Source organism: Fukomys damarensis, unplaced genomic scaffold, assembly GCF_012274545.1.
Source record: "Fukomys damarensis isolate Sample0158 unplaced genomic scaffold, DMR_v1.0_HiC HiC_scaffold_23, whole genome shotgun sequence".
Lineage (NCBI taxonomy): Eukaryota > Metazoa > Chordata > Mammalia > Rodentia > Bathyergidae > Fukomys > Fukomys damarensis.
In genome coordinates, this window is record NW_022900935.1 from 39,989,014 (window position 1) to 40,000,804 (window position 11,791).

General features: G+C 45.9%; 1 protein-coding gene across 4 annotated transcripts in view; it reads left to right on the forward strand.

Annotated features, from left to right (window-relative positions):
* The window catches only part of Lzic (leucine zipper and CTNNBIP1 domain containing), an 11,846-nt gene extending 3,541 nt beyond the window's left edge, over positions 1–8,305 (forward strand). For 2 of the 4 annotated variants that reach the window (XM_019208026.2, XM_019208027.2), the window contains 6 exons: positions 503–657; positions 2,850–2,985; positions 3,266–3,364; positions 5,167–5,262; positions 5,571–5,612; positions 6,937–8,305. In XM_019208026.2, coding sequence (XP_019063571.1) covers positions 557–657; positions 2,850–2,985; positions 3,266–3,364; positions 5,167–5,262; positions 5,571–5,612; positions 6,937–7,038 — 576 coding nt within the window. In that variant the 5' untranslated portion in view covers positions 503–556 and the 3' untranslated portion in view covers positions 7,039–8,305. Of the gene's footprint in view, positions 1–502; positions 658–2,849; positions 2,986–3,265; positions 3,365–5,166; positions 5,263–5,420; positions 5,498–5,530; positions 5,613–6,936 lie in introns of those variants that run through there. The other 2 variants (XM_019208028.2, XM_033767951.1) reach the window with 2 other exon arrangements.
* The last annotated feature ends 3,486 nt before the right edge of the window (positions 8,306–11,791 follow it).

Genomic DNA, 11,791 nt, shown 5'->3' on the forward strand with positions numbered 1-11,791 from the left:
AAAAAAAAAATAAATAAATAAATAAATAAATAAATAAAATGGAATACTATACTACATTATGTGGGTTTATTTTTAAAAATTCATTATAAATCATTGTAGAAAGCCAAGTCACATCTAACCTAGTCCTCTATAAGTATGTGTGTTCCTTTACCAAGTTTGTTTTAGGTAAGATGGGACCGATAGCAAAGACATCTAATGAAGTTGTCCAGTCAGTCAGGAAGACCACTGGGGCTGGGAATGTGGTTCAGGGCAGAGTACTTTGCTAGCAGGTGCGAGACCCAGGATTCTGTCCCTGGGATTGCAAATGTAAATACTCTTGGGCGGTTTTTGTGGGGTGTTAGTACTGTATGAGTTTAAACTTGAATACCTCAGCTGAGATTTTTATTTATTCGTATAATAATCTTTCCCATACAAGGAACTAAGAAGGAATGTCACCTTTAAGTTTAAATTAGATTTAAATGTAATTAATTTTAAATCACACTGATATCTTAAATCTCTTCAGGTTACCAAATACAATATACCGCGTGTGGGTTCATTGTTCTACATAGAGATTAAAATGGCTTCCAGAGGAAAGATGGAGACAAGCAAATTGAAGCAGAATTTAGAAGAACAGCTGGATAGACTCATGCAGCAGTTACAAGACCTGGAGGAATGCAGGTAATAGTACGGCTGTGCGCTGTTCTGCTGCTCAGCGACTTCCTTCTGCAGTTAGATTGCAGACTTCCTGGATGCAGCCCTCTGTGCAATTCGAGTTTCCCCTGCAGTGTTTTTCACAGTGCTTTGTCTTTTGGAGACATAAACTCAGTGCAGGCTTTAGAGTCCAAAAGCCTGGGCTGTGGAAGTCTTTTAAGTACTTCCTAAGTGCATGTGAACTTGGGAAAGCACTTAATCTCTGTGAAATTGAAACAATCCTGCCTCGCTCCTCAGTGTGTAAACCAGGCTGCATGGTGTGACCCTGGGGTCTGGCTGCAGCCCCGACTGCTCAGAGGATGGGCCCTGGGTTGCGGATGGAGCTCAGTGGTAAAGTGGATACTTGGCACGCTTGAGGCCTTCAGTCCCCAGCTCCAAAAATACAAAAAGAAGCAGAGTGCTCATTGCAGCTTTTAAGAGCCTTGCAAGTTGTGGGAAATATGACACCTCGGGGCAGCACAGCGCTTGGCTGGAGTAGATGCTCAATAAGTGGGGGCTCTGTAAGTGGGAATACTGTTCCTTGGAACAAATATTTAGTAATAAAAACATTAGCTTACTCAGATGACAAAGGCAGCGTTTGCAGAGTATACAAAATGCTTCCTGCCCTCAGCAAATACCTGTTGCTGTGTATGCCTAGCACATTCCTTATCTCATTTAATATTCCCAGCAACCGTAATTGATGGGTACCATAGTTACCTAGAGCCATACAGATGAACTGATATTTTTGGCCGTGTTCGCCACCCGGCCCAAGGCCATGGCACAGACTTTGGGAGGTTGCTCTAGCCAGGTGTGGCAGGCAAGCCTGTGATCCCAGCAGTGAGGCTGGAGGATAGAAAGTTCTGAACCCAGCCTGGGCAGTTTAGCAGTTTAGTGGGACCCTGTCTCAAAAAAATAAATAGAAGAGCTGGGTGTGGTGGCGCACTCCTGTAATCCCAGCACTTGGGAGGCTGAGGCAGGAGGATCGCTGATTTTAAGACCAGCCTGGGCTACATGGTGAGTTACATCCAGGTCAGTCTCAACTACATAGTGAGACCCTGTCTCAAAAAAGCAAACAAACAAACAAAAAAATAGAAGAGGTGGGCGCTGGGCGCCATGGTTCACTTGACTAAGTGTCATCACCGGGGAGAGGCTGCCCTTGAGCAGTGGTAGCTCTGAGCCTGGGACTGTCCCAAAGCAGCTGAGAGACCAGTGTAAGAGATGGTCCTGGTGTCTCAGAGCTGGGAGCCCCATGACTCCATTGCCCACACCAGAAAGATACGGAAGCTCAGCTTTTGGTCTGGGGCTCTCTTGGTGGTGTTTTTTGTTGTTTTTGTTGTTCACTAAGCATTTCCAGCTAGCTTTAAACTCACTATATATCCCAGGCTGGAATTCACAGCAATCTTCCTGCCTCAGCCTCCTAAGTGCTGGAATTACAGGCCTGCACCTCCATGCCTGGCCTGGTGGTGGTAGTTTTTGTTTTTGTTTTACCTTACTCTTGGCTGCTCTAAATCCTTGTCAGAAATAAGTCAGCCACACATCCAACATGACTTTGGTATGCTCTTTCCTTCTGATCTGCACAGGGCTAACAGTAGTCCTCAGGGGTGATCTGTTGAGGGGGTTGTGAAAAACCCAAGAAATACATAGCACTTTGTGCAAGCAGTCTTTTTAAACCCAGCCTGATGGCTCACACCCATAATCCCAGCACTCAGGAGGCTGAGGCAGGAGGATTGCCATGAGTTATAGGCCAGCCTGGGCTACACAATGAGATACTGCCTCAAAAAAAAAAGGAATAGGGCTGGGGATTTAGCTCGGTGGTTCCGCTGCCTGCCTTATAAGCACAAGATCCCAAGTTCGATTCCCAGTACCAAAACAGACAGAGAGAGAGAGAGAGAGAGAGAGAGAGAGAAAGAGAGAGACAGCTGGGAATATAGCACTCAGTTCAAAGATCCTGGGTCTTTGAAGAAAAAAAAAAAAGAATTTATTGTATGTTTGTTAAATATGACTGATTTTGGTGAAAGAAAAATGTTTTACTATCAATCTAAACATTGTGAGAAAGTGACCATAACTGCTCCGACTCTGGATCCAGCGCTGTTTCCCTTCAGCCTTCTCTGGCAAGCACTAAGATTGCCTTTTCCCCTTGGAACTCCATTTCTCTGCATTCCGGTGCTCACTAACCTCAGAGACGAACTTGATACAGATGAATATGAAGAGACCAAAAAGGAAACTCTGGAGCAGCTGAGTGAATTTAATGATTCTCTGAAGAAAATTATGTCTGGAAACATGACGTTGGTGGATGAGCTAAGTGGAATGCAGCTGGTAAGCAGGGTTTTCTGTTTCCTTTCCCCTCGGAGATGTGTGTATTTCTGGTAGAAAATGCTCCCCTCTTGGGTTTGTGTTCTGGATGAATGTCCGCCTCCTGCACACTGGGGCAGGTCCTGTGTGTGCAGCTCCAGAGACAGGCACAGAAATGGTAAATGAAGACTGATTTTGTAACAGTCTGGATGCACAAAGACCCATTCATGAAGGTCGGCTGGCGTGACAGCAGATCTGACTCGCTGGCATGTTTTGCTTAGCTTTTACCTCCCTTCATTTCCAGGCTATTCAGGCGGCCATCAGCCAGGCCTTCAAAACCCCAGAGGTCATCAGATTGTTTGCAAAGAAGCAACCCGGTCAGCTTCGGACAAGGTTAGCAGAGGTAAAGTGCCTTTCGTTGATTGGATTTCTTCCTAGCCTGAGAATTTGCTCATTTAGCCTACACCTTAAAAATTAGCCAGTTGATTTTAGATCCACAATCTACAATTCTTTTGACAAAATTAGATTGGCTGGATTTGAGTCTTATCTTATTCCATATACAGGGGTATGTGAGCTTTAGTAAGTTCTTTATTTTTTTAAACTTATTTATTTATTTATTTATTTTTGGTGCCAGGGTTCAAACTCAGGTCCTTGTGCTTGCTTGTGAGGCAGGAGCAGCACCACTGAGCTAAATCCCCAGCCCAGTTATTTACTCTTTGTACCTCAGTTTCCCTCCCTATAAAAAGGTGGCAGTAGTAGTTCTGTCTCTCGTGGTCATCATGAGGATAAAATGAAGTAACGTGTGTAAAAACACTGAGAAACCAAGTGTGGTTGTGTGGATGTGTAGTTCCAGCTAATTGAGGGGCTGGAGTAAGAGGATCACTTGAACCCAGAAGTGGGAAGCTATCCTGGGCAACATCGGAGACTGTATCTCAAAAAAAATTTTTTAAAAAGGGCTGGGCATGAATCTCTGTGGTAGAACATTTGCCTAGCATGTGCAAGTCCTTGGGTTCGATCCCCAGCAACATATCTTTTTTTTTTTTTTTTCCGGTACCAGGGATCGAACTCAGGACCTTGCACTTGTTAGGCAGGTGCAGCACCACTGAGCTACATCCCTGGCCTTCCAGCAGTATAAAAATTAATTAACTAATTAATTTAATTAAAGCACTTAGCATAATGCGTGCCTGGCAAGCACAAGGTCCTGAGTTCGATCCCTGGTACCAAAAAAAAAGAAAGAAAAAAGTAAATTAAAGCACTTAGAGAGCCAGGTGTGGTGGGATATGTCACATGGTAAGACCCTGACTCAAATAAGTAAATAAGTAATTAAATAGACACATAAGTACACTTAAAATAGTATCAAGATATGCTACATATATTAGTGTTTCTGATGGGAAGGGAAATATTAATTTAAATTTCACTTACGTTGTCCCAGCCTATAGAGGAATGATGGCGAGCCTTTTAGAGCTTTCAGCAGTTCACACAGCCGGCTGCCACACACGTGCCCATAGGTTCACACCACTGCGGTAGACCGTACTTCAGTAGTAAACACTTAGTCAATGATAGCTCTTCTCCAGAGGAAGGTGGTGTTGGCCTACCAATGTTCCTAGTTTATAACTAAGACGGTGATTGTGATTAGCATTAAAATTTATTAAAACTACATAACAGCATTTCTGTCGTGTTCATCTTTGAGTATTTCCGAAATTCTTTTTTGGTCTTCACACTGAGCTACATCCCAAACCCTGTCTATTTTTCATTGTGAGACTCTCAGGCTGGGCTCCAACATGTGCTCTTCCTCCCTCAGCCTTCCAGGGCGCTGAGACTACAGGTGTGCAGCACCACACCTAGCATCTCTATAATTTTTATTGAGGCAGGGTCTAACTATGCAGCCCAGGCTGGCCTTTAACTCAAGGTGATCCTCCTGCCTGAGCCTCCCTAGCACTGGGATGCTAGGCATGTGCCACCATATCAGCTTATAATTCTTTATAATACTTTTTTTTAATACACATTCATAGGACATAATGGTTACATTCATTGTGAGGAGTTGGTACGGGGATGTAACACAACTGAATTCTTTTTTCATCCCCTTCCCCCTCCTCCCTTGAATTCTTTATAATACAAATCACCTAGACAGTTTTCTTTAAGAAGGAAAGCTGGGTTCCATGCTCTGAAAGTTTCCTCTTCCACGTGCCTGCATCACCCCTGCAGATGGACAGAGACCTGATGGTGGGCAAGCTGGAGAGAGACCTGTACACCCAGCAGAAGGTGGAGATCCTCACGGCGCTCCGGAAGCTTGGAGAGAAGGTACTGAATTTTTTTTTTTTGGTACTGGGGATTGAACTCGGAACCTTGTGCTTGCAAGGCACGCGGTGGAACCACTGAGCTAAATCCTTAGCCCGAGAAAGTACTGAACTTAAGTGATGGTTTTAGGTGTGAGAAACTGTGGGGTGTGTTTGTTACAGAACTTCCTGACCCACGCTCGGGTTTGCACCCTGAGACGTTCTTAACTGTGGTCCTGGGAACCCATGCGACATCTGAACCTGTCCCCTGGGCTCTGTCTCATTTTGCTTAGCTGACTGCTGATGACGAGGCCTTCCTGTCTGCAAACGCAGGTGCTGTCCTCAGCCAGTTTGAGAAAGTCTCCTCGGACCTCGGTGAGTGCCCTCCTGTTTCTTTTCCCTTCTTTTTTTTTTTTTTTTTTTTTTGTACTTTTTATCAGTCCATGTTTGCAGTGCACAATAATTGCGCTCACTGTGGGGAGCTGGTGTGTGTGTGGAACACACTCAGTTCTTTTCACTTTCCTTCCTTCCTCCTCTTGGTTCCCTTCCCATCTGCAAAAGTTGTAGCTCCCAGTTTCCTACTGCCTGTCATTTATTTTGCTCTTTTGTGTATTTATATTCTGGGTTTCCCATCTGAGAGAAACCATGTAGTATTTCAGCTTGTGTGTCTGATGCATGATAGCTAAGTCTTGGAAGTTTACCTCCATGTCCATCGGCAGATGAGTGGATGAAGAAAAGGTAGTTTTTAAATGTGTTTGTTTGGTTTTGGTGCCGCTGATTGAAATCAAGGGCCTCATGCTGCTAAGCAGAGCTCTGCTGCTGAGTTTCTCCCCCACTGTGCCCGCTCTCACATCTGAAAGTGGGGTACAGTTACTGCTCCACATGGATAAGAGGTGTGTGAGTCAAGTGATGACCTTTTCTTGATTTTTTTTTTTCTTTTTGGCAGTACCAGGAATCAAACTTAGGACCTGTGCTTGCAAGGCAGGCAAGGCTCCACTGAGCTAAATCCCCAGCCCAACCTTTTCTTGATTTACAGTGACACCAGAATTGATTATTTTCTTTATAAATTATTCGTATTGGTTTTATTTCCCAATACTTTTTTTTTTTTTTTGGCACTGGGGATCAAACTTGGGTCCTTGTGCTTGCAAGGCAGGCAGCAGAACCACTGAGCTAAATTGCTGGCTTCCCAATATTTTTAAACAGAATTAAATTATGCAGCCCAATATCTTTTTTTAATAATATTTGTCTTTTTTTTTTGTTTTTGTACTGAGGGTTGCACTCAGGACCTTGTGCTCACCAGGCAGGCGCGGTGCCACTGAGCTGTATTCCTGGGCAGTATTTGTCTTTGTTTTTAAAGGAGGTGGTGGCTGTGTGTCCCAGGCCAGCCTCAGACTCCTGGGCTCCAGTGACCCAGGCCTCACTTCCTGGGTGGCCGATTGTGGACATGAGCAGCTTCGCTGCCTGAGATTTTCAAGTCCTTGTCCACTAGGTGTAACTGCGAAAATGAACTGGAAGTTTGTTCTGTTTCATATCTGGAGTGAGCTGGAGTTAAGAGTCCATAACCAAGAAGCCTCTCTTTGTGGCTGGCTTGTTTGTACAGAGGGAAGGAAGTTGGGTGGCTGAGGGAAGTACAGGGCTAATTCTGTGCTCCCTCTCTGTGTGTTGGGAATAAACTTGTTATTATGTGTCTCTCTCTTAGGCTCTGGAGACAAAGTCCTCGCTCTGGCAAGTTGTGAGGTTGAAAAAGCCAAAAAATGACAGAATTTGGCAGCTGGTGGTATCAGTTACGTTCTTACTATAGATGGTGGTTTTCTTCTGAGGATTTTGAGTCATTGCAAAGAAACAGATTCTCAACATGCATTTAAATTCTAAGGACGGGTGACAGGATACTCGGCAGCTTCCTCCGCTGGTCCGCCTCGCCGCGGTGGGATGGAGGGACTCGCGGGGCTTCACTCCTCCCCATCTGTCTGTGTGCCAGAGAATACATAAAATGACTTCTCTGTTTATGAAGACTCCTTGATTCTGAGTGCTGGTAGTGAAAGAAAAAATGTGCGGGAGGGTCCTTTGTCCTTCACTTTTCTCCCTCCCAGTGTGAAGGAGCCGCAGCATCACCAGACCACAGAGTTCCTAGATTTTAGGGCTCTGAGCGATCTGAGAAATCACTTTCACTTTACAAAACGGAAACTGACACTCGGAGCAGGTGAGGCTCGCGAATGTGGTGCCCGCCTAGCATGCTCAAGGCGCCGGGTGTGATTTCCAGAGCAGCAAAAAAGAAATTTAAAAGAAGAAGAAGAAAGAGTGAATGAGTGATTTGCTTACAGTCACAGTAGAGAAGGAGCTAGGATAAGAGTCGGGGGTGTGGGTTCAATTTTAATTCAACATTCTGTAATGCTTCAAAAAATAATTAACTTGTAGTCGTGCACGTCAGCGTCTGTGAGCATTCAGTGTCCGGCCCAACGCTGCCTGGGCTCCGAGGCGCGTCTGCCTGGGGGCGGCATGAACTGGGGGCCATTGTGTCCCGGGATCTCTGCCTGGAACCACGGCGCCCCGTTGGGTCCCAACACCTAACCCGCGCACTTTCACTAGGGCAGCCATAGGAAGTGGTAGCCAGAGGCCTCCCTGGGCCCGACCTCCTGCCAGGCTGAGTGGGAACAGTGCTCTGCTATTAACGCCGCAGTTTCGGGGAACACAAAACGAGTTCTGAGGAAAGCAGGTTTCTCTCGAGGTGTCCCCACCTCCCTGCCTGGTTAAGGGCACAGACGCATCCTGCGCATGCGCACCGGCTGGTTTCCCAGGCACTGGCCGTTCTGTATTCGGTCTGTTTCTGTGTATTACTTTTCTTTTGCGCTTTATACAAGTTGCCACATTTGTAATGCTTCTCATATACTCTAAATTCTACTAGGTGCTTTGCCAACAAATTAGAGGACCTCAGCTACATTAATGCCTTATTGAGAACTTTTAACATTTTGTTGTTTTCTTTTTGGAGAGCCTTACTGTGTTGCCCGCATTGGCCTCAGACTCCTGAGCTCAAGTGATCCTCCTGCCTCACCCTTCTCAGTGGCTGGAACTATAGGCATGTGCCACTGTGCCCAGCTAATGGGCTGTTTTTTCTACTTTTTTTTTTTTTTTTTTGAGATAGAGTCTCACTGTGTAGTTGAGACAAACCTGGAACTCACTGTGTAGCTCAGGCTGGTCTTGAACTCACAGAGAGTGAGGAGGCCTCAGCCTCCCGAGTGCTGGGATGACAGGCATGCACCACCACGCCCGGCTCTGGGCTGTTTTTTCTATACTGATTTATGCGTTCAATTTATTTGTTCAGTGTAGTGCAGCTCTCACCAGCGTCCCATTCTGAAGCCCTCCCACCACTCCAGCAGGGACTGTCCATCGCTAGAGCACTCAGTCCTCACTACCATCTTCTCCCAGCCCTCCAGCAACTGAGGCTTCACCTCTTCCAGCTCTTTCCCATAAATGGGACCACACAGGAGGTGACCTTGTGTGTCTGGCTTCTCTCATGTAGTGGGCTCTTTTCAGTATTCATCCCTTTTCACAGCCAGCTAATATTCCATTGTAGAGAAACTGCATTATTCTGTTTAAATGTTGATGAACATCTTGAGTTTTCATCTTTTGGCTATTGTGAATTGTGCCCTTAGGAACATTTGTGTATGAGTGTGTGTTTGAATATCTATTTTCAATTCCTTTGGGTATATTCCTGCAAATGGGATTGATATGTTTGTTTCTGAAGCCATATCAAGATTATTCTCTGCTTTCCCCTAAGTAAACAAGGAAAATTAGGAGAACTTTGCATTTGAAAGAGATTTATATGAACCTGAAGTCCTTAATCTCGGTTCCCCTTAAACTTTTTTTTTCCCCCAGTACTGGGAATTGATGAACACCAGGGCCTTTGCACTGATGCACCCCCAGCCCTTTTTGGGGGGGTTGGGGGAAGACAGTCTTGCTAAGTCACAAAGTTACCCAGGCAGGACTCGAAATTTCAGTGCACCTGCCTCAGCCTCCCAAGTACTGGGATGAGAGGTCTGCACTACCATGCCTGGCCTTCCTCCAGTTTTAAGTACAGCATTGGTGAACATCTTGTCACTAATCACAGTATTGTATTCAGTGTAAATCTATCTCCCTTTAGAAGACTGCACATGTGTGGTACCCAGCCAGACACTGACCATCTTGCTACCTTTGGCCGCTCCCTTCACCCTTTCCCACCCAGTGGGGATAACAAGACCTAGCCCACAGCTCACGGAGCATCACTGTCTTCTGCAGCATAGGACAAGAGTTGCTCTGGCGCTGACCCACCGTGTCAGAGCACTTCTGAGCACTGTGACTTACTGTGCTTCACAAGCGTGCACTTAGAGTTACTGACTGGCTTGTTAAACCTGCTTCCTGTTCACATTTTGCGAGTTTCTAGGTGTCTGCAAGTTGGAGGACTCAATTTCACTAAGGCAGCTACCTTTGCAACGGTCTTGGGTCAGGCTAATATTTGAGTGAAATTCCTGCATTTCTCAAAGAACCGGGGCTAAAGCAAAATAAGTTGCATGTGTGGAAGCATCCAAAAATGCTGTTAAGTAAAAACCTTATCATTTCAAACAATTCTTGGGTTTTCGCATTTAGCCTTTACCCTGTGACTAGTGAAGTAGCTCCTCTAGGTGGGCAGTAAGTAGCTCCTCTAGGATGGAACTGAGGGATCCCAGGGGTTTTTCCCAGGAGGGAGTTGGAGTTGGGACAAGCGGATTGTTAGCTTTGTGAGAACCTGTTTTGTCACCTAAGGAAAGGTCATCTTTAGTGAAATAAAGATTGTGCAACTCTGCCGCTGAAATTGTATCTTATTGCAATGTGTGGTAGATAATTTGAAATTATTACAGAACAAATAAAGCCAGGCCACTTTGTCTAGGGTCTTTCAACCACCTTCCTGCCCATGGTCACCCCCCCATTCTATTCATTGCTAAGGCCAAAGAATGCTCTCTCTGCCTCTTAAAATGTTTTCTAATGTTCTTTGGAGATTAAAACTGTCTGCGTTCCCACAGACCCTAGGAGCAAACTGCAGGATGCAGTTGCTTCCATTATGTCTGGTCCTAGAAGTAAAAAGATCTTAGAAACTGGAGAAACTAATATTTAAGATTTCATCAGGTTGCAAAACACAGGTTAAAAACAGGCTCTCGTAGAGATCCCCGGAATACCTCCTCCAGTCCTAAGCCCCCTTCCGGAGAGGACCAAGCTGAGGCTCTGTTGATGACAGGGTCTTGGACGCCAGGGGGCAGCACTGTTCTCAGAGTAACAGCAGTGAGGCCATGCCATTCCAGGCAGGCTCAGCAAGGGGACAGCTGGAGGCTGCCGGGGCAAGCGTCTCAAGGTTGGGTTGTTTGCCTAGAAGGTCACTGCCTACAGCCTCGGTCATTTACTACAATCAGAACTGACGAGGCTGTGGTGTAGCTCAGTGGGAGAGCATGTGTCTAGCATGTTGGAGGCTGTGGGCTCCACAGCTAATACAGCAATCAAATCACTTTCTGTAAGAGGTCATTTGTGTGTGGTCATGGTTACCTGTAATCCCAGCACTCTCTCAGAAGGCTGAGGCAGGAGGATCACTGCATGTTTGAGGCCAACCTGAGCACAAGGTGAGTTCAAGGCCAAGTGGAACTATATAGTGAGAACTTGCCTCAAAAACACCAAAAATAGGGCTGGGGATTTAGCTCAGAGGTGCTGCCATCTGTCTCAAAAGCTCAAGGACCAGAGTTTGATCCCAGGTACCAAAAAGAAAAAAAAAAAAAGACGTTATGTTTGGCTTGACTGAAGGAAGTTTGTGTTCATAGTCAAAGCATTTGAAGGAAAGGGAAATGCAGATCGGAGTAGTCCAGAGGACCTAAGGAATAGAAAGCCTGTAATTCTGTTCCTCCTGCCTTCCTTCCTGGAGGTGAGGTAAATTTCCTTTTCTGTTGTTTTCTTTTAATGGTGTAAATGGTGCTGAAGTGCTCTTGTCATAGTCAGGGACACCCTAACAGCAGCCATGTGTTAGTACTACGGGTCCCTCTCAGGATATCACTGCCCGCCCACAGGCATGGAGGGCACATTAAAGCCGGTCCCCTTATCTCTCCAGACCCCACAGCCCTGCCAGCCTGTTTCTCTCATATGTATCTCCTCCTAGAGAAGAAATTAAATGGAAATTGCCTGCTCCAGGTTGCTTGGAAAAGTCCTGTCACCTGTGTGCATGTTGGAGGGCCGGCTTCTCCCTAAGAAAGATTTTGTGCTTATTAGGGTCCCTTTCTGTTCCATCTGCACTTAGCCATCAACTAGTCAGCTGAGCAGAAGCTCCCTGCCGAGGAGCCCTTTATGTCCCAGAGCGCTCAGGGCTCCTCCTGGGTGCCTGCAGCTGGAGCTATCGCAGTCCAGCTTCTCGCCAGGGCCCATGTAAGATACTGGTAAACCCTTGGACTCTCCAGGCCAATTGTCTCTACCCCACTGGCTAAAAATAGTCCCCCTTCACTTCTGAGGGATGCCCCCAAGTTCCGGGAACTCTCCCAGCCCTGTGCCCCTGCAGAAAACATTCCTGG